Source organism: Haemaphysalis longicornis, unplaced genomic scaffold (genome assembly GCF_048455015.1).
Source record: "Haemaphysalis longicornis isolate Haplotype H1 unplaced genomic scaffold, Haemaphysalis longicornis Haplotype H1 scaffold_10, whole genome shotgun sequence".
Classification (NCBI taxonomy): Eukaryota; Metazoa; Arthropoda; class Arachnida; order Ixodida; family Ixodidae; genus Haemaphysalis; species Haemaphysalis longicornis.
In genome coordinates, this window is record NW_027526204.1 from 71,616,281 (window position 1) to 71,642,673 (window position 26,393).

Consider the following 26,393-nt stretch of genomic DNA (forward strand, 5'->3'; position numbering starts at 1 on the left):
AGACTTCCCTGCTGAAGCGGACACTACGAATGGTGCTACAATTCATTGCTGGCACAAAACTGACAAGTCAAGAGCCGGGCTTCATGACTTATGGCTTAGCAGGTGTTTAAAACAATTTAAACGTCAGAAGGACGTCAGAAGGAAATACTGCCATCAGAGTAGCTCTTCAGGCTATCTCGCTCTGTGGTGGATAAGCTCAAACCTGTATTCTTTTATTATACCTAGCAGTAATATTTCTGCTTAACTCTTTCCTTTCGGCGTCACAGGCCATCGGACACAAGTTCCGATGATTTCAAACGTCCCGCGAAAGCTAAAAACGGCGGCGCCTTGCGGACAACTAATGCTATCTGGAATATTTATTGGCAACTCCCTTTTCGATTTCATTATTGTTTGTTTACATTTAGAGTGCGGAGGCAACGTTGAGAGTGAAATCTGAACCCGCAATAGCGGCGAGTTGTGTGAAGATGGCGTCCACTTCACGCCGTGCTCCGCACAAGTGGACAGCTGTGGCACAGACTTTGGCAGCTGCTGGTGCTGACTTTTCTTACCCCAGCAGCAGTGATGACTCCAGCAACGATGCGTCGTCGTCAGATTTTAGTCCTGATGAAGGCGCTACAATTCAGAAGTCTCAGACTTCGACAAGTGCTGAGGGTAAGGTTCTTTTTGACTTCGCACTGTATTTATACGCAAAATGCACTTATCTGACGACTGTTGTTTTATTTTCACGTGTAGGGTGTGGACAACGTGTGCTGGAGATATTTTGCAAGAGCAACAGCAGTAGCTAACCTTTAATAGAGCTGAACAAAGTAGAAGATAGAAGAGAACAACAAGACATGCCTTGAATAGGACCATGCATTGCCCTCCCATGCTAATGCAGAAACGAACTCTTGTTATTTTAAACACTCACCGGTATCTAAATGAACTGTAGTAGAGGGCAGTATTCCAAATTGAGTGAATAATGAGTGGTGTGGTCTGATAAGTCGAAGCAGCTTGGGGACTTGTAGCCATGTGCTGTACGAGAGTAGTACTACAATACCATGCTGTAAAACACAGACGACGTGCAGTCAAGCCGCACTAGTTAGCAGAACTTGTTAGCTGACCGGTTACGTGTTTCTGGTGATCTCTGTTGGTGTCCAAACACGCCAAAGGCTCTCTGAATGCCTTGTATTTTATATCAGCCACGAAATAATGCATCGAGGATCATTTAACAGGTAATAAAAAGTAAGGCCTTGATTGAATGGGCTGCATTTACACGCGGTGCCATCTGAGTGGCTTTTCTTACAAGTGACACTTTCAACATCAGAGGCTTGTTGCTCTGAACAGCGAACAGCAGCCATCGAGTGATCCAATGTGCAGCCTACTCAGCTCAGCTGAAGCTGCCTAATCCAAGCTAAATGATTTCCCAAGTGAAAACTCAGCTGTACAAAGGAACAGAAAGGGCGAGTTCCAGTTTCAGTTATCGTCGGACTGTGCCTTTTAGTATAGGGTTGTCTTATCAACTGCCAGTGTTGGCTGCCTGTAGCGAGAAATTTGATAACCAAACCCATTAACTGCTAATTCTTCAGCAATGGCAGGATTCCTTCCTGCTGAAATTAAATTTTTAACCCGAGTTTCATACGGCGTTCCACTGCACAATCAACCAATGGTCCTGCTTCATCCATGCCTGCACTGACACCACTACCAACATACACTGCACACACAGCAAAGGCTGCCCTAAATGAGGCAGTGCAGCACCAGTGCAGTACCAGTGTAGCACAATCATCTTTTTTGCTGGCTTGGCATTCTTTCGCTGATGAGGCTTCCCAGACTAGAATTCTTTCTCTCGCAGCAAATTGAGCATGGTCACAGTAAAAACCGAGATTGCAGAGAACGCTGTAGGATACGTGCAACTTTTGTTGTACTTCTTTACACCGAATTTGTATTTGTAAGTCCCAAACATTGCCATTATCTGGTACCCCAGTTGTAACAGTCCGTCAGGACATAGCCCCACTCACTCGCGTAACAAAAGCGCTTCTTTTTCTAAAAAAAAAAAATGGGCGCACGTTGGGGTGTGCACAACTATACGAGGTGAGTTGAGAATGAACCTTTTCATGCAAGATTACCTTTATGCTCGCACACTGGGACATGGCTTTATGACTGTCTCAGCAAATGTAATGCCCCTGCCTTTGGATGAAGTTGTTCACTATTGCCCAAAAGACCCACTGGATCAAAAATGTCAAAATTAGAAAGAGAATTGACTAAAGCAGTAGCTTTACTGTGTGTTACCAGGTTCTGCTTGAAAATTGGGAACAGAGTTGTATTTCGCCATATCAAAAGTTCTTCCAAAGTGGGGAAAAAAAAAAAAAAAAAAAAAAGCTGACTTATCTGTTCAGAAGAAAGAAGTTTCTGTCATGCAAACAATGCCAAGATCATTCTGTAAAACAGCTCTTGAGTGGAATTCTTTTACTTAAAATGGGAAGGCGCATTCATTATGAGAGGCCATAAAAATCAAAACATTTATAATGACCAATGTTGGGGAGTGCATTTGTTATGCAAGTGCATTTATAGCAATAAACAGTACGGCACTGCCGTAAGTGTTTTTCACAAGGCAAGGATCAACAGGCCAATTAATTTTTTGAGTTCCAAGAAAATAAAACTGGATTAAAAAAGAAAGTTCCAGTCACCAGTTTTTCTCAGAGACAGCTTCTACAGCTCGGGTGTTCACTGCTGGAGCTACAAAGACTACAAATAGAGTTCAAATCTGCAGTTTAACGCACCAAAGGCTCACCTGGTTCCCAGGGCACTACATGCAATGGAGGGACACCGCGAGATTGTTTGCATACCTTACCGTTTTTGCCTTCTGTGCCCACCAGTCACACCAGCCTAGCTAAAAATCTTGCATACAGTAGGACGACACTCGAGAAGTTCTGTCAACCATGGCAGGTGGTTTTATAAGCCGGCTCCAACACTTTTTTACAACAACGCCTACAAGTGTGAGACACTTCTAACAGGATGTGGCAAAACTGGTATGCACCAAACTCGGTGCAACAGCTACAGTTACACCCTCGCGGAAACGTCAGTGAGTGTTGGTGCATACCGAGCGCGTTCGTGAGTGGTTATACCCCTCCGCCTAAAGCTGTTGAACACCGGTCGTGGTGCGGTCTCAACAACGCAACACCCACTGCAGTATGTGTGGAAGTGACTGTCGTTTCGGAGCCCTCCACGATGGGCAGGCCCACTTAGCAACCGACAAAACAGCGAGTGCTGCGCAACGAAGCCGACTCTTTGCAGCGACACAGAGTTTGGAGCCCGCAACAAGAAATGAGGGCTCTGCAGACCCCCGAGGTCGAGAACCACCGCTCCTATATATACCGGCAAGGGTGGTGGAGAGAAGAAGGGGGCAACAGACCTGTCGCGTGACGAAGGGGAGGAAGAGGAGGCGAATAGGAGCGAGGACTTCTCGGTGGGGGCCCCCTCGGCAGTCTCCAGCGTGGTGGCCTTTTGGGCAAACAGGGTCGAGAGGTCCTGCACTCCACGACGGCTCACGTCCACCACCTGTTAGGGGGCAGGAGGAGGAAAGTCGACGAATGTTGCTGTGAGAGGGCTCCAAAACCTCGAAGGGGCTGCGAAGACAAAAAACTATGGTTGATTCCTCTGTCATAGGAATCGGTACAACACAAAAGTGAAATGGGCAGCGAAATCTGCAGCTGAGCATGATTTGTGGATCGGCGGCTGTCTTGTGGGTGTGCTTGGCGAGCGACGTCCTGCTGGCGGGTCGCTTCGGCAAAGGCGCCTGGCGTCATTTTCGTAACGGATATGACGTCAGCGATATCTTGGTGTATCCCAGCATAAAACACTGTCGTGTTAAAGGCCAACTGAACTCAAATTTCACCCTGGCTAAATGCCTTTGAAATGTGTAGTAGGTACCATGAGAACTACTGCGACGCGACCGCTAGCTCTGTGCAATGCGTGGTTATTCAGTTTCAGGCACTCAAAATAACGCCCTTGCAGACGACAAAGCACCTGCCAGCGTGTCGCGCAAACAGCCATTTAGCGGAAGTGACATGCCAGCCGTCTAGGCCGATCGGCCTGCCTCGCAGCGGGAGAATCCAGGAAACTCGTATTTCGCGCCGCCGGTACGCCTGGCCTTTGTGAATCCGAAGAGGCTTCGTCAACCGTGCGGTTCTCTCCTTTTCGAGTGTCGTCGCGACATCATGCCTACGCAATGTGACGAGACAAGCGCTCGCTTTTCCTCGCGCCTCCCGCACGCGCGCGCTCACACTCTCCTCTTGGCTGGCCGAGCCGGCTGCGTCGCCCGGTCTGCACAGCTCACACCGTCAGGCAAGGCCGTCTGGCCGCTCGCGCCAACGGCTGATATGTCACTTCCGCCTGCCCGTAATGGCCGCGTTATGCCCAGTTTCGTTTTCAAAATCGTCAATTTTTGCTGGTCGCTTGCGGCGTAATTACGCACATTTTAGGCGTCATACTTCTTACATCACGGTCTTTTTAGTCATACTATGCAGGAACAGTAATTTCGCACGGTCAAAATTTTGAGTGCAGTTGGCCTTTAAGGGGGCACACGGGTCTTTGGGACGAAAAAATTGCCCAAAAAAGCATTTTTAAGGTATCACTTTTCTCCACACTTTTTCCTCCAAAAATTCTGTACGTGGAACAGTACCAGGTCCTTATAAAAACCATAGAGGTCTAATTTCAACAGATAGAATTATTTTCCCATAATTCCCCACTTTTTCACCACGACTGGTACCGCAGTGATACAAAATTCTCGAGAGGTACATACCAGCATGTTGTGCAGCTAGGAACATCATTTCTTTTGCATTGCGAAGCTGAATATGTAAACCATGCGATATGGGAAGCAGATTTTGCATTTTGTGTTTCAGTAGTTGTTTAATTAGGATTATTTTTAATTGGTTACCAGGAGTAATTCAAACCTAGAAGTTAGAATTGATGTAAACATATCTGGTTGCAAAACAAAAAAACTGCTTCCCACATTTCATTCTCCACAACTTCTGGTATCTATCTATGCCTTGGTGGTAATCTTTTCTTGAACAGTTTGTTTCTTATTGTTCTAAAGAACAATCAAGGAAATTTTTGAAATAACTCTAAAACTAGTTATGTCACATCAAAACGAATTACATATTTGAAATCAGCTAAAAAAACTGAACAAGCCCATGAAGATTCGTCAAAATTGCTTGGAAAGCAAAAAAAAAAAAAAAAAAAGGTTTCTAAGACCAGTGTGTCCCCTTAAAATGTAAAACCCGAAAACAAGCAACCCTAAGTATAACGTACTCTTTAGTACTAAAGGTTGCTTCCCCGCAAGAAGACGCTGTGTGCAGGGGTGCACCCTTAACAGGCCACTTGCTTCGTTGTATTGGCATCATTTCCGTGACGGAATGACATCTGTCAAATCTTGGTGTATCCCAGAATAAAACAGTTTTTTGTTAATACAACCTTGTTCGATTTGAAAGAACGGCCCTTCGGTAACACACTGAGCTCTACTCCAGCCACAAAAGGCACTCTTCTGAACAACAACAACAAAAAACCAAAGCAAGAAATATTGAAAAGCTTTCCAATTTCGTACTCCAATGATGGAATGAAGGTAGGAGCGACATACTATATCTGCGCGATTCTAACGCGCCCCCGATTATAATGCCCATTGAAGTTTACCGATAAATATTTACCGATTTCGCGATAGTAGATATTTAAAATTCTTTTTAAAAAGGACAACACTTGAAACTGGTGTAGAGGGCCAAGGAAAAACAAATATCACCATGACGTGAACATACTACTCAACACTTTTTCCATCAGTTTGGGCACTGGGGAGAGGGAGACGCTCAGACACTCGCCAAGTTCACTTCCTCAATCTAAGAACTTGGTCTTGGGAACGTTACGAAAAATTAACACGGGAGGAACGCACGCAAAGTCGGGAAGGCCACGATGCAATGCCGGGCACAAAACAGACGCAGCAAGCTCCGCTACAGATCATGCTACGGCAACGAGCGCAAAACGGGAGCCGCCGACCCACCTTGGTGCTGATGGTGGTCACCTGGCTCTGCAGGTCTCCAATGAGGGTGCCGTCCTTCACCTGGCGTCCGCATGCACGCGACGCCGTGGCAGGGGGAGAGGGTGTGGAACCCAACATAAGGAGGATGGGGGAAGGAAAAAAAGAAAGAAAAACAAACAAGAACGAAAACTTAAATGAAAAGAAAAAGAAGACTACGACATCAAACTCGCAAACAAGAGCAGAGAACTCAATGGCACAATTTGCGCGAGGTCTGGGGACACGGAAGGCTGCGAAGGTGCGAGAAAGCGTGCACAGTTTACAAGCCATGCAGACCTTGCGCGCATGTGACTGGCAAGGGTGGCTGACCTGGGGGTGTGGCAGGCATGGCCGTGCTTGCTAGGGAAATGCTCTTCAGGGAATGGGGATCTCCCTGGGGAATAAGGTGCTCCCTAGGGAAACACTCTTTGCAAAACAAAGTTCTCCCTGGCAAATAGGGTGCTGCCTAGGGAACAGATGCTGGAGCACTCCCAGATCCCTACAGACTGCCAGACAGTCGCATTGCATCACTTTGTTGCTCATTAAAGCAATGCTCTTAACCGTTGAAGATGTTTTCCCATCAGTGCAACGGCCTATTAACATTCAGCAGCACTCTGCCCTAAACACCGTACTAAGCCAGCAACAGATACGAGAAATATGCAATGGCAGTTCATTGTGTGACAGGAAGGGGAGCTACAACACAGGGACCAGTCTGAGTTCATGGGGACCAGTATTTCTCCAGTCTGTCCCCAGTCTCCACGGGGACTAGTCCCGAGTTCATCAAGCAAATAAGTTCCAAGGTTCGTACAGGATTCAGGGACAAGAATTTAAGGATTTTCAAAGACTTTCACGGCCTTGCCAAGGCATTTTCAAGGATGCAGGGGAGCAAGTGTCCTAACGTTTCACTACTGTTTACACACGCCAAATGTTTGCTTCTTTACATCTAAAAAAAAATGAGTAAAAAAAAAAAAACTTGGAACAGCTGAGCTCATCCTTTGGAAGTGGACAAGTTTACCCCCACCCACAATAATACTGAGGGAGCTTTACAAAAGCCATGCCATCTTGAACTTTTTCGAACTCTGCAAACATAGTGAGGAACATAACTTAATACCCGCTGCCATTCTAAGATATAAGATATTAATAATATTAATATTAATAATTAATAATATTAATATTAATTATTAATAATAATATTAATAGAATATATTAATAAGATATTCCAGTAAGGCTTAGGAGCTAGATTCACTGTGTTCTCGCATTCAGAGTTTTGCTTATATTTCACCCTAGAGTGTCAGCACCATTCGCTTTTGAAACGTCAAAGCACAGCAGCAGGAAGATAAGTAATATGAATAACAGGATGAGGCAATGCAGAAAGCAGTATGGAATATTGGAAGAGGACCTATGATAATTTCTGCCTCGTCCGATGCGCGGATTTCGTTCCGTACGAGCCATTGTATAAAGCAGCATGCCTGTGCTCCCAAGCTGCCCTTAAATTGCAAAATGTATGTTTTGGATTAAGCATGCAAACCCGGTCACGTAACCGGGTGTCCTTTTTGTTGCCCAAAGAAATTAAGGGCTTTCAAGGAGAGGGAAAAAATTCCAGCCTTTTTAAGGCACTTGAAAACCTAATTTTCAATTCCAAGGGTTTTCAAGGACCTGTATGAACCCTGAAGTGCAGTGAATAAGTACTGCACTGCTTTTGTATCCATACTAGGTATCATCTTCTGTTTAAAACAAGTACCGGCAGTTTCAGGCAATTAAAATGTAAACAAACAAACAATATTAACCAGAGCATCTGAAACCCAAGACTATTTCAGTTTGCAGATGACAGGTAATAGTAATTACAGTTCAAATACATTCAGAAAATACTGTTAACACCAGTCACCATTATAACTGGGCCATACGGCCCAAGTTAAGTTCATCCCATTCCTGAAGCCCTTGGTTGGCGCAAATGACCAACCAGACCGGGCGAAGCTACAAAACATGCCCATCACTAGGCTTGTACGATGCTGGGCAAGGATCCATGCTAAGCACAAATCACGCAAGGCAGCAGCAGTCAACAACAAAAACAAAAAACGTAATGGCTAGCGAAGACAAAGACGGAGTGTTCACCTCACTCACCTTCTCGCTCACGGCCCCAGAGATCTCGGCAGCCTTCTGAGCCGCTATGCTGCCAATCTTGACGGCCTGCGTTGTGTAGGCGGAGGCAAAGTCAGCGACCCCGACATGAACAGGTTCTTACGCAGCATTTTTACATATACAGTTGAACCTCGATATAACGAACCTCGATTTAACGAAATTCGCGATATAACGAATTTTTTCAAGTTTTCTATCAAAATTTTGTGAAATCCATGTATTGTTATCTCGATTTTACGAAGTAATTTTGTGCGGCGCTTTCGATTTAACGAAGTCATGGCGAGAAAGGAAGAACAAAATTCCGGTTGAGGCACGTTTTATTTTGCCTCTCAGAGCCTACATTGAAAACATTCAGTACTCACATTAACTAGTCTAAAATGAAAGAAAAGCGGTGAATTATGCGGTTGACAACAATTAAAAGCAATGAAAGAAGCTGCTCAAAAACCGCTAGCGGTCATGGACGGTTTAATAGTGCGGCCACCATTTTGACATCTCCATCGTTGCCTACGCCAGCACCCTCTATGCTTAGGCTGCTGAAGGCCGAAGCCTACTTCAGTGTTCTTTTCATGGGTTCTTTTCTACGCGTCCTTGCTCACGATGCTGCTGCTCTAGGTTGTTCTCGCTGATAACCACATTAATACTTTGTTCGTCCATCATTATATGAGTCTTATAAGCTGCATGAGCACTCCAAGGGAAAGAAAAGTGTTCCGAACAAGAGCCTGAGGAAGTGTCGGTGAAACCGAAGGACATTGAAGTGATGGATGCCATCGACGTTCTGCGGAGGCACGCAGGCGCACGTGAATGTTGAAGAGCAAGCCTTGCTAGCGCTGTCAGCATACGAGCGTCACGTAAAGCCCATCCTGATCAAGAAACGCCAAGCACTGCTTACGGACTTCTTCACTGCGGCTTGAACATCGAGTGCTGTTGGCAATAAATTGCTCTCCGAACGTGGTCAAAACGTGTTCATTAGACAGCTGCGATGCGGAGAAATCGGTTTCTTTAGGGCTCAGCGGGCATAAAGGTAATTGCTTAATCAAATTTGGTCAGAAGATATTTAATGTAAGCTTTCCACTTTAGTGGGAGCACGTAAGCGCTGCTCCACAAAGTGAAGCGGTCCGTGTGTACTCCGCTCAAATCTCAATCATGGCTTTACCTCGAGTGTCGTGGTTGCATCACGCGGCCATACTGCAGAGCGTTTGTGCACGAAAAAAGTCTTTCGAAAGCTTTGTAGCACCCTTCTGCTGTTGTCCCGCCGCACCCCTCAACGCCGCGCCTTAAGCCTACCACTGAACGGACGAAAAGAGGCGTAACTTCGAACCAGCACCTCGCCGGGGCATGGACGCGAGTTCAATTGACTAACAACGGCGTTTAGTAGTGACCGAAATGAAAAAAAAAGGATAAGTGGAAACCTAGTCTGCTATCACATTTAATGAGGTGTTGCGGAAAAAGCACCAGTTTTAAGACGACACGAACTACGGTCGGCTATCGGAATTCCATTGCCTAAGTGTTGAAGCTATTAATTCCCACAATTTTCGCGGCCAGTTTTAGTACAAATTTCGGTTTAAGTGGAGAGGTAACTACATAGCAGTTGTTTCTGAGCGATGGGCAAGGTTTTGAAACCTCAATAACTGGTTAAATTAACTGTAAAATCAAAACCTCGATTTCACGAAATTCTCGATTTAACGAAATTTTCGCCCGCAAGTACGACTTCGTTAATCGAGGCTTAACTGTATATTTTTTTTTTTTGCAAAGATAGTGTGGGTAAATATCAGTGGATGCTTATTCCAGGGTGCGATGGAAGCCTGTCTGGTCAGGTTGTGAGTTCGTAACATAATTTCAGTCACTGACCCAGTGAAATGCACAATTTGTGATGTTTCAGATCCCCCAAAAAATCATTGTTCGCAATCTCATTGTTCGCAATCTCCTGAACGGGATCCCGTACGGATCTCGCACATTGATCTGTACGGATGCTGTACGAATCTCACACAGATCTGTACGGCTCCCGTACGAATCTCACAGATCTGTACGATATCATACGGATTTCATAAAGATCTCGTACAGATTCTGCACGAATTTCGTACAGAATCTGAAATGTAAAAAAACTGTGCATTTCACTTCGTCAGTGAATGAAACTACGTTATGAGATCGGTGGATGGTTATTCTCTTTTGGGGATAATTTTTTTCTTCACATCAAGGACTTGATGTAATATAGTGCAGAAGTGACTCATCTCTGCAACAACTGATGCAAAGTGATTCGCAGTAACCGTCCTTTACCTATGGCAACTCGATCCTATTTGGTGTGATGACCCATTACATAGCAACGACCACATACAGCAATTGATAATTCAAGTCTCGGAGTGCAAGCTTGCGCACTTGCAACTGCACTCACCTCCATAAAGACTACAGCGGCCAATAGTCATGAGAACTGCACAGTATTTGGCTTTCACCTTGGAGCTTGGGCGAGTGAACGAAACTGAATCTCACAATCACAGCTCCAGAGAGAGCACACTCACATTTTCAGATGCCTTGGAAGCCACCTTGGTGGCCCCAGCTGCGAAAGTGGCGAATCCCTGCAAGGGAAAAGAAAAGAGAGAGAAAAAAAGGTACGAATGAATCCAACCTCCCAACCCAGAACATGTCTATACGTACGAACTCTGGTCACTAAAACTCCTCATCCCCACATCACTTCTGCTTCTACTCTACCGCAACGATAATGCTACTGTTAGTACTAAAACTCAGAAGATGGAATTAATCAGACTTCCCCCATTATAACTAAGTGCTCCTCCCATGCCTTAAAGGGGCCATGAAAACAAAATATAACTTTGTTCAATTTGAAAGAGCAGCCTTCGGTAACTCACTGAGCTCCACTGCAGCCACAGAAGAAGTTTCTTCAAAAAAAAAAAAAAAAAAAATCTCGGGCTATCTCCACTAACGTGAAACCTGGGGAGGGGTGAAGCATGCAGTGTGTAAGTGTATTCTTGGCGCCGTGGCGCTTTTGCCAACGGAGATGAAACCGTTTGGGGGGGTAGAGGTATACAGCGTTGCTGTAGAAGTCTCCGGTCTTTGAAGCACGAAGCTCGCTAGCGCGAGGCGTAAAAGAGCGTCCCGGTGTTTTTTAGAATGCGTTACGAAGCGTTACAGCGCGAGGCGTAAATGAGTGTCCCGGTGTTTTTTTTGGTACATGTTACTTTCTAGCACGAGGCGCAAACGAGTTTCCCCGTGTTTTAGTACCGTGACTACATGAGACGATGGTTACGATGATGACATGAGATGCCAACAGCATACCTGCCAACCTGGGGACTTCGAAAATTGGGAGGTTCAGAGCAGGGGAGCCTTTTTTTTAACGCAGCACATGCGATGTCTAGTCTACATACGAGGTTGCCAAGTGCTAGCACGAGCACGAGGTTGCCAATTTTTCGGCCAGTAGCCTCTCCTCGAAGTTCTTGCATGCACAACAGCTTACTTTCAAACCGCCCGCATTTCTCTACGTAGTAGGTTGCCACGATGGGGTTTAAAGCTGCGATGAGGTGCTGTTGCTGCCGTCAACTGCAAGCGCGAAAACACGATGCTTCAAGCTTTCCACCATTGCACCTTGCGCCTCTGTAGCCATTTCACCGACAAGGGCAGTTGTCTCCGTTCTGCCGCACCCGTAGCGCTTCGCCTCTTCGCACTTGGGAAACATCTTGCGCAGAAGTGGCCCAACGTGATCACTCACGCTAAGCGGCAAATTGTGCTCGATAACAAATCCAGTGAAAAGGCATTCCGCACGCACAACACTGTCTTCGTTGCTGTTGCCAAATAAGTTGCTCACAGTCCTCTGCTTCTCAGCAGCACGAATGAAGCTTTGGTGCTTAGTAGTCGCCAAATGCAGTTTTAAGTCTCCTTTACCACCGTGGACCACGCTCACGTCGCATGCGCAAGTCGTGCAAAATCTGAACTGTTTGCCTTTCCTGGACGGCACGAAACATTGTAAATGCTTATTTTTCGATGACGCTATGATGCCAAGAGGGCTGTGAAAAGCAGAATATTACTACGTTCAGTCCTCAACGCATTGTCCCGACCACATGTGAACAAAGTTAGGCTTGAACACTTGGTGCACACAAACGGCTTGGATTCCCATGTGACTTCGGCTAGCTACCCAGCTCATGATGGCAATCGCAATGCGGCTGTGCTGCATAACGCAGTTCTATATATATATATTTTTTTCGAGATGGGGGTTAGGGCTGTACAATCGGGAGAATAGGTAAAAAATCGGGAGTCTCCAAGGTAAATCGGGAGAGTTGGCAGGTATGCAACAGCCCCAGCCCCAAAGGGGCGCCGCTTCTTTAAAAAAAGTAAGAAATGTTAAAAAACTTTGTTTCCCACTACAGTGACGTAATGTCGGGCAGCTCTAAAAACGCAGTTGTGCTCGTTAGCATTCAGGTTGTACAATCAAACAGAGCTATAGGCTCCACTGCCATCGGCCAGTAATGTTTCTCGGCGGTGGCTTTGGTGAGTGGCCAGCAATCGCACAAACAAGATTCTGTCATGTCACAGAGACGTTGCTGGAGAGTTGCCACTGCTTTGTGCGTTCCCCTTTAATATCTTGAATATTTGTTTGAAGTTTGCCATAAAAGTGGTATCATTGATATCGGGGCAAATCGGTCCTCGGTGAGCCAAACTTGTATTCTGCCTTCACACCCCACTTCCACAGTACAGATACATCTTCCCCAGCCCAATTTCTCAAGCATTTGGATGAACCTGGACCTCCTGGGGGTTCCATTACTGCACAAGGAGTGCCCTAATCACAGGCATATCCATGTTTCCCCTGCATGAGAAACACAACTTTCGTGGTTGAAAAGCGGGCAACATTGTGCGTGACAGCGTAACACTTCGCAACAGGTACACCGCTGCTGTTGGCACCACTGGTTATTTTGAACCCCTGATCTAGGAGCGGTACTGACGCACTGTCTCAGGAAACTCCGCACCTGCTATAGATGACAGAACTAAAGAGTTTCGGCCAAAAGTCTAGAAGGCGTGTATGAGACTGCGCACAAATGAACCCCAATTTTCAGGTTTTCCAATACATACAACCGTCCCGAAACGTGTTAAACTCAAAAACAATCCAGCTACCTTACAGAAACAAACACAGTAGTAGTTCAACTGCATGAAAATAGACCTAAAATTACCGGTGGGTTGTTCTTTTCGTAATTCACAAGTGATTGCCCTCCAACGCTCCCTAAGGAAGTCTTGACAGAGACCAGCTAATTTTCCTACAAGAAAAGAGGGAGAGAGAGAGAGAGAGAGAGAGAGAGAGAGAGAGAGAGAGAGAGAGAGAGAGAGAGAGAGAGAGAGAGAGAGAGAGAGAGAGAGAGAGAGAGAGAGAGAGAGAGAGAGAGAGAGAGAGAGAGAGAGAGAGAGAGAGAGAGAGAGAGAGAGATCTCACCGAACTGAAGGAGGACCAGGCTCCGTCAAAGAACTCAGTGGACTGGCTCCGTGGTGGCGCTGAGACCGTGTTGCCGAACCCACTGTAGCGCCCACCCTGGCTCGGTGGAAGGTCTCTGCAACAAGGGGCAGGGAAGCACTCTAACTGACGGACTCTGGGCGACCAGCAACAAGCGACTGGTTCGTGGGTGCAAGCCAACCAGTGAACACCCCAACCCAGCCTCCACAGCGATATGCGGTGGGATGGTTGTTTGTTCCTTCTACCGAAATGCGCTCACCCTGCGGCAGGCACGTCCTACAGGCAGACAAGAATTGACTCTCTCCTCAGAGTACCACAGACATCATATTTCTTAAAACGAGTGTGTTAAAGTAACCTTGTAGGAGAGATAATAACACCATCACCCAATGGCTAAATTCACCACAGGGCAAAGATGCCACCCGATTACTGCAAACGGCCACGTGGCATCAGCCGAAACAGTCCCTCTATATGCACGTGGCCTGACTGCTGTCTGTCCTCCATATAACGTACCTTGTACAAACCATATTTCGTGAGCTCAGACCGAAAACAGCCTCCCCCCACCCCCAAATTTGTTCTCCAAGCCTACGTGGACCTTGCTTGCCGCATATCTTTTCTTTTATAAGGCTGTGCGGACCGCTTCTAACACCCCAGACACCAACAACTACCTATCTACAACTGACCTGCTATAATGCTTGGTCAAGCTCCGACACCCAGTTGATCGGGAATACCACCCAGCAGATAGGTGCTTGTTTTATGTTTTTTTTTAAATGCAATTTGGAAGCCTTCCTCTGAACCCTGTGTAATGCATAAAACATTTACAGTAATATCTCGATGATACGAATCTCGCGGGACCGTGAAAAATATTCGTATCATCCGAAATTCGTATGAACCAATACAGACCAAAAAATGTAGCGCTGAAAAAAGTTTTCGTGTATTTCTTTTTTTACTTTCGCCTGAAGACATTCGTGATTTTCTTCGGCATTTTTTTACCCCCACGTCGCAAAGCTGTCCTTTCTGGAACGCGTAACACTTTGCGCTCGTCACCTCACTCGCGGTGCCCAAGCTCGCTACATGCCGCAAGTCAAGCGTGAACCGCATGGTGCGTTTTTGCACGCGATTCGCACACCTCGGCTTTGCGCGCACTGTATTTTCACGCTTGTATCGACGATTTCGCGCCCGCGGTAGCTCCTACCTCAACCAGAAAATGACGCACGACGCGCGCGGCAAGATGGAGGAGCCCGACGACTTGCGAAGCACTCGAGACAGCCGGCTTAGCTCCGCCGGAGATGGTGAGGCTTAGCACCCCGGCAGATATTTCATGGGCGCTTTCACTAGCGCCGTGGATGATGTTTTATAGTACCGTTTTCGCATGCATAATCAGCTCCTTTACCGCACAAGCAACTTAGCGTCTGCCTTGAGCGGCATTTTAAAGAGCGGTTAGGAGCGGTCGCTCGAGCGGCCTCGCCACTTTGCGGCTGCAGCCGGCCATGCCGCGAGAAGCGTGCGGGGTTTCGCGGCAGTGTCAGCAAGCAGAAAACAACGGCCCGACCGTTTCTAGAGAGAGAGCAACAAAGAGGGGAGAGAGAGCCGTCACTTGCTCGTTCGGCAGTCGGGCCCCTCACCGGCTCGTTTGTATCATCCGCCGGGCCGCGCAGGTCCGTTCGGAACAGCCGAAATGCAATTTCGCCGGGACTTTTCAGAAATTCGTATCATCCCGAAATTCGTATCACCCAGAATCGTATGATCGAGATTACACTGTAGTGTGATGTTCAACTTAGTGTTCTCAAGCCAAACGTACACGGCAATTTAATTTCAGGACCAAATTTAGGTCCTCTCCCCGAAAAAAGCGTTCTTGGCGTTGAAATCAACACCGGCAGCAAAAACAGACCTTCTGAATCTTTGCTAGGGTGTTGCCATGCATGTTGAATAATGAATGAATTAATTCATTCAAATGCTAATTAATTAGCAGTCTCAAGATTATTGCGGATCACAGGGAGGGTCCCAAAAGGTGCTGTGTGAGCCGTTGGTACCCACAGAAGTGAATGCTCCGGGAATTTCTGAAGGCACAAGCGATACTGTATTTGCGCGCATAATGAACGCACCTTTTTAACTGAGAAAATTAACACAGATTCGGTATGCATTCATTGTGCGAGATAAGCATTCAAACACTGTTTTTGTTTTTTTACACTGCAATTTCAACGTTGCGTTTCTTCACTCACAGCGAGGGCACCACTTCCTCCAACTTATTCTGTGAATATCACACCACTACAAAATAAAGTCGCCGAGTTCCGTGGCCAGTGCTTCGGCCTGAATTAAGCTGCAGACAACAGCCCCTTTAAGGGGTACTCACCTGTTAACATTCGTATAGAACTTACCACTTCACGACCCACGGTCTAAAAAACAATCGTGTCCGAATGCGAACACATGTGCACAACAACCTAGTTTGCTTATTTTAGACATACGTCACTTCTGCACTGAAATAACAAAAACTGTTGCATGGAAGACCGCTAGCGCCACCTAATAAGGACTAGATAAATTAAAATGCATTTCTTGTTTCCTTTTTATTTCAGTAAGGATGGCCTATATTTCCACAAGAAATATACTACACTCGGTTACAACTTAAGAACGGCAACGGAAGTTGCCGCTGTGCCTCATCACAGTAGCCGGATGTTAATCCGCATAGCGCAAGTAGGGCGTTACTGGGAATATTTTGAAGATGGAGTGAGCCGTTCCCGTGATTTTTTGTACTTAATATGCTTATAAACGACTCCAGCGACGACAAACAAACTGTGTGAGACAAGGCAGACGATATCACGCATTCATAGCAACCCCCTTTCAAAACGCGCGCCCGTTGACATCCGGGTCCGTCGCTTAGGCGGAGTGATACCGTACATGAGCTGTTGCTGTTCTTAACTTGTTCCCGAGTATAGGCCGTTGCGAACATTTAGACGGATTTGTAAAACTTTTCACATTGGCGCATGATGATTTCTAAGCTCGTGGGTCATTGATTAGTACCGTATTTTCGCGCGTATAACCCGCACCAAAAATGCGAAAATTTCAGGGGTGAACTAGAGGTGTGGATTATATGCGAGGTATTTGCTTTGGTGCAGCTCCACCGCAATGCTCGTTGGGCCGTGATGCCCCTACAGTAGTAATGGCGACTAAGCCATCGCTGTCCCATTGACAGTGCTTATTTTGCACACAGAGCTCAACATTATACCAACCTGAAAAAATGCATGCCGCAAGTCGTCTAGTTACGTATAGGTAAGTTCGTTTGCGTAAACAAATGTGCAATGTTGCTTAAGCAGTAGCTTTGGTCCATCCTTTTATGTATAAAATCTGCGGGGATACATTTTTTTTATTCGTTGACGAAAGTGGGGGTGCAAGTTGTATGCAGGGGTGGGTTATAGGCGTGAAAATACGGTAAGTCCCATAGGAATGTGATCAGGTGAGTCCCCACTAAAGCGGGAAAACTGGCTTCCAGAGTCAAAAATTAGCTGAAAAATGAATTTTACATACCAGTTATATAATCTATTATTTCTAAAGCCGGTACTTGAAAAATATTACAGTTTTATTATGAATATTTACGAAATTGTTGCTTTCCAAAGTCCTCTAGGTGATCATTTTTGTCTACATTCTTAATACCCGCTGTTCCTCCAAAATGGTGTTACTGACCACCTTGCATGTTTCTTTTGTGCAGTTATCTCGTGACCTCGGGCAGCCAGAATTACAATTTTCCTTTAAAAATGAAACTCAGTGTAGTATATGTCAAGCACCCCTGCAAAAAGATTTTCATTTAAAAAGTTGCCTTTTTTTTTATTGCTCAATTGCCATGCTATGAAACTGAACTTCAGTCAGTGAACGTGGTGAGATTTAAAAATGTGCTCTTAGCACTGCATTCCTTATATACTACATTGGAGCGCCTACTCATATGTTAATGTTAATTTTCTGATCAGGTTTTTTTCTATTGCTGGCAAACAATGCAAAGGAATTCTTAAATATCGTCACATGTAAATGACCTGCCACAGAAGTAGTGGCATATTTGAACTCTGGAGAAAAAGCTGAGCAATGCTGTGAAGTTTCATTAAATAGTATCCAGAAAAACAAAAAAAATGTCTTAATTGATTGGGTATGGGTTTGGATTGATTGGGGATGGTTTTCAGTTTTGTTAAAGGAGCCATGAAGACAAAATACAAGTTGGGTTTATTAGAAAGACTGCTTAGTCCCGATAACAATGATACCAATATCATCGCAATCTTCGAACAAATAACGGAGATACAGTCGAACCTCGATATAACGAAGCAGTACTTTCCGGAAAAAACTTCGTTTTATCGCGAACTTCGTTGCATCGAGATTTTTGCCTTTCACTGACACAAATGATGTCATCATGAAGATATTGATTTTAATAATTATTTTAGACGAAACTATTAACAAACCGACCAGCGAGTGTTGTATATTGAGGTTATTTGGAAATCTTGACTTGTGGTTCGAGGTAAAAGATGCCGCGAAACGCGCACCATGCTAGAGCGACTACCCCGGGGCGGGCGCATTCTGATTCACCAAATACGAAAACGAAACTCAGTGAAACTCAGCGGCAGTCCTCTAATGCGTCAAGCAACACTCGGCCGGTCACGTGCTATTGCGGGCTGATGGGAACGGGACGCGGGGGTGCCCACAAAATGGCGGAACTCAGTTTGTCAGCGCTGAAGTAGAGTGAACTCTACTAAAGGCCCAACCACATGCAGCGTATTTTCGGCGTCGCGCGAGCGTCAGCGTCATTCGGCGTCAACGTGCGCGCCCGCAGGAGAGGGCGAGTAACCGAATGGGACCGGCGAAATCACGCGCCGGCGTGCGCGCTCGACGCTGCATCTGTGTGTGTTGCCAGACTTGCTTGCCTAGCTCTGTGCCAACATAAACAAGTTGTGCAGAGTTTTTTGTAATTAGGCTTTAAAGTAAACGTTTATTTTTGTTTATAAATGCACTGAAGTGACTTTAACGTTGCTAAACCGCATCCAACTGCGTTGTTTAAATGCTGAAGAAAAACTGCCGGCTGCATCAAGCCGACGAAAGCCTTTCGTTCGAGCAACAGTGGCAACAGTGTGTCGCCATATTCGCCACGGGCGCCACGGCTGCTGCCACTTCGTCCCACAACGCCTGTTTGCGGTGTTTGTTTTTGTTGTCTCTATGTTTAGCCTGCCATAGAGCGGGGCGGGCAGCGACTGCACTTATTAGTGCCTCAGCGTTGATTTTCGGCATGTCGGCCGCCATTAAAACTGCGAGACGGACTGGCACAACCGGAAACTGGCACCAGCGCCGCTTCCGGCGCTCGCGCCGAGATCTGCCGAGCGTAGATATCGGCGTCGCCGGAGCGTCAGCCCGCGTCGCCATGCATTTTGGCGCGCGCGCTGACGCTCGTCGACGCCGAACGACGCTGACGCTGGCGCGACGCCGAAAATACGCTGCATGTGGTTGGGCCTTAACTCTAGCTGAAGTGTTTGTCCGGTACCAATTTACCGCCCGAGTGTGCGCGCTCGGGCGGTAAATCGGTACCGGCCGTCGACTACCTGATTACCGCTGGGTCGCTTAGTGCGCTGCTCTAGCTCTGCAGTACGAGTGCAGTGTTTATTATTATTGCGTGATGTCTGCAACTTCACCAAAAGTTACGCCTGAAACAGTGCCGACGCTTACCCTGCCAAGTGCTGTCGTGGTGCAAGAGAAGCCTTGCAGTTGTTAATTCTTGAAATAAAAAAGCTGTGTTCCCGGAGCAACCTGGTCGAAATATCTGGTAAGTTTCTGCGAGCTCTTGTTGAAAGGCTGATCGTTACTGGTGCAATCGTTAAAAGCTCAACTTATAAACTGTACTTCAAGGAACTGTGCTGAACTACAAATTTTTCCCCCGTTGTTTATTAAAAGGTAACGAAGCCTCACTGCAGCTTTTGGAATCTCGTCGGTGGTGAAGCAATGCCAAACACGGCACCTGCAAAACCAAATAGGATTGGAAGCAGTGAGGAGGCCAGTCGTGCATCGTGTGTCCGCACTTGCACGGGACCGGTCGCAATGAGTTGGGCGTGAATTATTTCGAGCGTTATTTACAAATGATGTAGTGGGATCTGCCGAAATTTGATTTCTGTACTCGCAGAAACTTCGTTGCATCGAAACTGCGCCTTAAAACTACTTCGTTAAATCGAGGGTAAAAACACATGCACCTTAATAGCAACAAAAAACTGAAACGTAAAAAGTTCGTTGCATCGCGAACTTCGTTATATCGAGGTTCGCTATATCGAGGTTAGACTGTATTAAAGAAAACGTGTGAACCAGTCGCGACCCCCTAGCCAGTTTCCCGCAACTTTTCCATGACGTCACAGAACCTTGTTTGCGCGATTGGCGGCCGCCTAACTGACCTGTCGCGACGACGCATGACTGGACGTCTGTAATGGGGCCTCTAGTTCCGTTGGACCGCATCAACTTGAATGCTAACGTGCAGCTAACGCACTGAAAATTATGTTTTATTGTTGGCCCGTATGACGTTATTCTTGCTCATAACACGTCACTGTGGCGAAAAATTTGAATGTTTTTAAATACCTCTTGCTTTTTTTTCGTTAAAAAAACATATTTTGGGGCTGTAATGGAGCTATATACTGAATCCTAGTTCTTTCAAATTACACGAAGTTGTATTTTCTCTTCATGGCTTCTTTAAGGGTTAGTATGGTTGCTAATGGCTGTTAAAGGCCCGACAACCTCCCCTTACAGAAAAAAAAAGGCTTGCCATAGCTATCTTTAACTCTGCATTAGAGGCCACTCAAAAACAGAGCGCGAAATTGTCAAGCTCAAGGCTTGACAATCTGAAGGCTTCCTACACGTGAAGTTATCTACGTGCAGTGGTCAAAAGTGTGCACTATGCTATCAGCGCTCAAGGTCCAACGCCTCACTCTGCGGAGCCAAAGGAGTTCAGATAAGCATCGTAACAACAGCTGTGTTCCAACAAACAACAATGCGGTCGTTGTTTTTGCATGCATTTTTCCAATTGGAAAGGACAGGTTGTTCGTGATGTACCTGGGTAAACAAAAAAACTAAATTCTTTTCTAGTTCCATTACACAATTCATTACACAAGTAAATATGGTGTAACCCAAAGCTTCCTATTTCTGCAATGAAAGACACTCCAGTATCTTCAACATTCAAACACACGTGGTAGCTGCCGAACAATTAAGGTTTTCGATTTTTTCAATGACAGCCCGTTTGCTATTTTTAATAGTCAACGTGCGCAGCCTGCCTGCAATTCCCCCCACCCTCCCTGCCCTATTTTTGTGGCCTCTAAAAACTCAAACTCGTTGGAACTCTTACATTTACTAGAGGTGCTGTCTCTTCCCAGGTACACCATTACAGCAGTACACCTACCAGCGTAAATTCCCCACATTGTTCTATTATTCGAACCATCTTTTAGGTCCTATCAAACCCCCCCCACCAAAACCCTTTCCGACAAGCCCCCGTAAACACAGCTGTTCTCCGCAGGAGTAAAACACAGGGATGCGGTTCCATTTGAAAGGGCATAAGCTTTGTTGGAACAGAGAACACTTTATTTATTTATTTGTTCAATTGTTTGTTTGTTTCTTTGTTTGTTTATTTATTTATACATACTGCAGCCCCTCTAAGGGCTATTTCAGGAGTGGACATACAAATGATCAAGTGATAAAAAGCAGAAACAAAAACACGAATGCATGGCACAGATTGTCTGGTTCACAACACTACACAAGATACAGAATGAACAAAAGCAAGACTAAAGAAAGCAAGAGAACATAGAAATCTCTATCTAACACGCATTTGATATTGCACTCAGAAGCTGATCTAAAGGGGGGAGCCCGCGAGTATCACCGGGTAGAGAGTTCCAGAGCTCAATAGTCAAAGGAAAAAAAACTACATTTCAACGAACCAGTTTTGGGCTGAAATGGAGCAGTATTTACTGCATGTTGGCTTCTGGTGTGAACAGAGGATAGTGTGGCAAACTGCAGGCAAACTTACTCGGGCCTCGTTGCATTCTGCGCCTGGACTCGTGAGAAAAAATCGTCCCTGTGCGAGGCCACCTGCTCCGAGCTGAAGTTGTAGCTGGACACCCCGGGGAAGACAAGAGAGGAGACGAGGAAAACGTCAGAGACAGAAGCGGTAGGCGGCTTACGGTGGTGGCAGCTCCACACATGGGACACATACGGTCAGAAAACCATGAGGACACAGCAATGAAAGAGCTGAACAGAGAAAGTTTCTGCTACGTCATGCCCCTACGGAGATGTAGACGGCGGTGAAGCAGACTAACGAATCAATGCATCCAACTGACAGTCAACTAATCAAAAACTGCGCCGCATTCGACGAGCCGGTATCTGTGTTACACCCCAAAGACCTTCACAGAAGTGTGCAACGCAGTGATTGAGAATCACTTCGAGGAACAAGGAGTGCAGTACAACGAGCGTGCACTTTCCACTTAGTCACGACAAGAACTAACTGTGCGTGGGTTGAAGAAGGAAACAAAAAAAAAAGTGTGTAGTTTTTTTGTCTTTTTAATGCGCAAATGTTGATAGTTTAACCGCACTACCACTTAGAGGTTCCCGCTGTCAAAGCGCAGGCTATTTCTATACCGACTAATGCAAATAATGAAAAACTACCTCCACACTTTACACTGGTTATTAAGTTTGCAACTTACTACGAGCCCTCAATGACTACTCCTGGCACTGCTATTGCAGCAACTACAGTAAGACTCCGCAATTCTGAAAAGCCAACCCACACAGTTCTAGTTGGTTCCCAGACAGAACCAGAAGCAAAAATGCGAGTTCACGACATTTTTGGTGAAGAATAACAGCACGAGCCATTGTTGGAAGAAGTGCATCACACAGACACACACAGTTCTGTGCTAGTGAGACCATCACATGCACGTTTTCGCAGACACGATCAATAGAAAGGTGGCTTTTTATCAGCTCTAACAACAACAAAAAAAAAAGTCAATCCAATTCTTCAAAGACCCCATTCAATGGTTTGAAATCTGTTCATTCAAAACTCACGATAACTAAAAATGCCCCTACAGCCACACAATGCAGTGCACAAATCACTTTTCTTTTTTCTTTAATGATTTCCAGGCCGCATCAGTACACCTGCAGCACGAGTGCCTCCAAAATTAATCAGGTATTAGTGCAGTTATATGCAGTGACAACAAGGCCCGCACCATTTTCTGCGAGTACCATATCACCACAAATTGTCGACAAAACATTATTCACCAGTAGGTGTACGTTTCAAAGACAATGCTCCCGGATGAAGACCAACCTTCTGACCAGGGAGTGAGGGGGACAAAAGGCAATAAAAGAATCTCCTCGTGGAGAGCATACATCAAACGCCAACTGCACTCAAATTTCACCTTGGCCAACTTTACTGTGTACGTACAATATGTACCTCCGAACCAACTGGGACATGACCTAGCCCGTGAAATGCGTGGTTAATTAGTTATAAATAAGCGTGCAAAATAGCTCCGTCGCAGGCGACGGTGCACCTGCCAGCGGCAAACAGCCACGAAGTGGAAGTGGCATTGCGGCCGGCCCTGCGCTTTTTATTACGGCCAGCCAGGAGAACCGGTCGAGCTCCACTGAGCGAGCGCACTTCTCCTAGGACAGCGGTGAGGGTGAGGCGTTGTGCGCAGGTTTTCCCTGGACGGCCGGCCGCGTGCTGCTGCTTGCTCGCCGGCCAAGCTGGCTGGGACATCACTTCAGCCCGGCCGTAAGAGCGGCGCTCTCCTCAATTTCGCTTTCAAAATCTCCGATTTTTGATGGTTGTTTGTACAGCGGATACGCGCATTTCAGCTGTCATATTTTGAATCTTGCAGTCTTTTTAGGCAGGCTATACCGAAATAACGTTTTCCGGACGTTGAAATTTTGAGTGCAGTTGGCCTTTAACCACAGGCATCCCCCAGTTTTTGCCGCTTTCTGGCACTTAATGACAGGATCACGGAATATGCAAAATAGTGTTGCGAGTGGGCAAGCACAAGGCCTTCAAACCGACCACACTCTTCAGCAGCCTTTGAAAACCAGCTTGGAACCAAACAATTTCACTCCAGCCTAAGTCAACCCCACCACCCGACCCCTCTCACCTCTGGTAGCCCCCACTCCAGTCCTCGGCCCGCGCTCCCGAGTCGTCGAAGCGCGAGGAGCCCGTGCCGAAGCTCTGCTTGAGCTCGGGGCCCGAGCTGCTCTTGGGGAAGGTGCGTGTGACGTGATTCCGTGCAGATGACGTGTCCGCCGACCACGTCTTGCCCTGGGCCTCGGTCGCTATCTGCACGGCCCAGAGACACCGAATCACACAGTCGGAAGGGACACGGAACAAAGCATCAAAGTATTACAAGACCACAAAATTTGCTGAGTGTCACAAGAGATTGATTGATTGGGTGGTGTAACGCGCCGAAACTATGCCTGGGGTATGAGGCACGCCATAGTGGAAAGCTCAGGATAATTTCCACTACCTGGGGATCTTAAACGGGTGCCAAAATCTCAACATATGGGCGTTCTCACTTTATCGCCTCACCAGAAAAGCGGCCACTGTGACTGGGATCGAACCACCATCCTTGGGCTCAGCAGCACAATGCCTTAGCCACGGAGCCGCCGCAGTGGGTCGTAAGAGGGAACAATGTTAAACGCAATTAAAAGCAATACTAGGCTTGTAAAACCACTACTGGGCAGTTGTGTGTATGACCATACAGAAGTACAGTTGAATCCCGCTACAACGAAAAAGTACAGTTGAATCCCGCTACAACGAAATTGACGGGATGTGTGAAAAAAATTTTGTTGAAGCGGAAATTCGTTGTGGTGAAATCTGCCCCGAGACACCATGGAAGGGCAAGAAAAATAGCCCCGAATGTTATCCGTAGGGCTGTTCATTTTTGGGTTTTATATTTTTTGAAGTAAAAAAAAATCAGGTGCTATTTTTCGAACTGATAATCCGAGAGAAATCGGGTCAAATCTACAGATGTACTTATTAAACTCAGTTTATTTGAGATGGAATCACGATCTTCTCAGCTCTAATGCGTCAAAATTTGTGTATATTTCCAGCTGGTAATCGGGGGGGGGGGGGGGGGGGGGGACATCACGGTTTTCTAGAAAAGGCTCTCCGAATCAGTAACGATTACAGTAGGGACAGTTGATAACTTCGAAGAAATGAAACATTATTTTCACAAAAAGCTGGCCATTGATTTTTTACTCTTCCTCGTTTACATCATACATTATTATCTGCTTGCGCAACATGTCTGTCTTCATTTGAGACCTGTCTTATTGCTGAACGTATCTCAACTGGGAGAAAGTTCTCTCGACAACACAGCTATTAGCTGGCCCCACCAATGCCAATGCAGCATTTGCCAACCTGACGTAGCGAGCGGTAGTCATGCGAATACTTAAAAGAGTTTGGAAACTCTGTTTGTGGGCCTTGCTTCCAGCAAATACTGGTTGAGAACGGCGGACGGTCGGAGCACGATTGTGCAGATCGCTACTTTGAAAAGGTCCGCTTGGGAAGAAATCGGGTTTAACCCAATTCTGCTGAAACATGGTCGGGATGTAAGAATCGGGTAAAATTGGGTTTTGCCGCAAAATGAAGAACCCTAATTACCTGCAACATTGGCAGCGTAACGCAATATTTATAAAAAGGAGTGATGCGCAGTTACGTTATGTTTTTTCGAATAACAAATGCGACAGTGGCTACCTGTTTTTTACCCTCACATAAAGAGCGCCTTACCCTGGGGGGGATTCAGTCGCAAAACATATTGCGGTGCAACAACGCATATCAACCAAGCCGATTACTTGCAGATAGCTGCTAGTGATAGCTGCCCCACTTGCTTGAGACGGGAGTGGCACCCATTATCTTATCCTCTGACTGGGCACAGGGCAACTGACATCGACAGGCAAGCAAAGTGCTCTTGAATTTATCGCGAGTGATGACTCATTAAGATAGGATGATGCAGGTTCAAAAACATTATTTTCGCTCTCGACTATGAAGAATGGTACTAGTAAGAAAACGGCAATGACACCTGCTCACAACGCATACGTAACGGCACAGCGCAAGCACGGCACATTCGTGCAATCTCAACTGGATACGAATTGGCTGTAGCTCCGGCTTGGCAAACCAGGCTGAGGATTCAATTTCAATTCAATTCAATTCAGGTTTATTTTTCCCAGAATCAACTGGACGACTTCCTGGCTAAAAGCTGCTTGAATAGCTTGACAAAGGCCAGGAAGCCGTTACAAGGCACAGCAGACAAGGTACATAAATACAGCTGGAATGAGACACGTTTTTGCCTAAGTTTCGCAAAAATATTTCATAAAGAAGCAATTTTCGGAAGGAAAAGAAACAAACTTTTTGACAGGATCACAAATGAGAATTAAAAATTTAGATTCATTCTCACGCAGAAAATTCATATACACTATACATAATCACAATGCAACAACTATGAAAGCAGAAACAAAACATGATGTACAACACACTGTACAGGCACACTGTACATAACCATCAGGTCGGACACGGAAGCTAGATACAATAATGACTGAATGCTCCAGATCTTTTTTTTTTTTTTTGTTACAATTGCACCATGTATTTTCGAAGCTGCCTCCTGCTGTATCCAGTAGTTTCTTGGTGTTCGTTTAGAGTCATGGGAATATTATGAGCTAATGATTGAAACTTGTAATTTGTACAGAAGTGTGGTACCGCCCAGCACATTATGGCCAGAACATTATCACCAGCAAGCAATGGCATCCATCTAGGTG

General features: G+C 46.0%; 1 protein-coding gene across 3 annotated transcripts in view; it reads right to left on the reverse strand.

Moving 5' to 3' along the window:
* The window catches only part of Arfgap1 (ADP-ribosylation factor GTPase-activating protein 1), a 60,957-nt gene that overhangs the window by 26,451 nt on the left and 8,113 nt on the right, over positions 1–26,393 (reverse strand). For 2 of the 3 annotated variants that reach the window (XM_077689824.1, XM_077689822.1), the window contains exons 5-11: positions 23,738–23,919; positions 21,634–21,717; positions 13,599–13,713; positions 10,687–10,743; positions 8,150–8,224; positions 6,023–6,082; positions 3,389–3,534 (exon numbers count right to left, since the gene is read on the reverse strand). In XM_077689824.1, coding sequence (XP_077545950.1) covers positions 3,389–3,534; positions 6,023–6,082; positions 8,150–8,224; positions 10,687–10,743; positions 13,599–13,713; positions 21,634–21,717; positions 23,738–23,919 — 719 coding nt within the window. The remainder of the gene's footprint in view (positions 1–3,388; positions 3,535–6,022; positions 6,083–8,149; positions 8,225–10,686; positions 10,744–13,598; positions 13,714–21,633; positions 21,718–23,737; positions 23,920–26,393) is intronic. The other variant, XM_077689823.1, reaches the window with a different exon arrangement.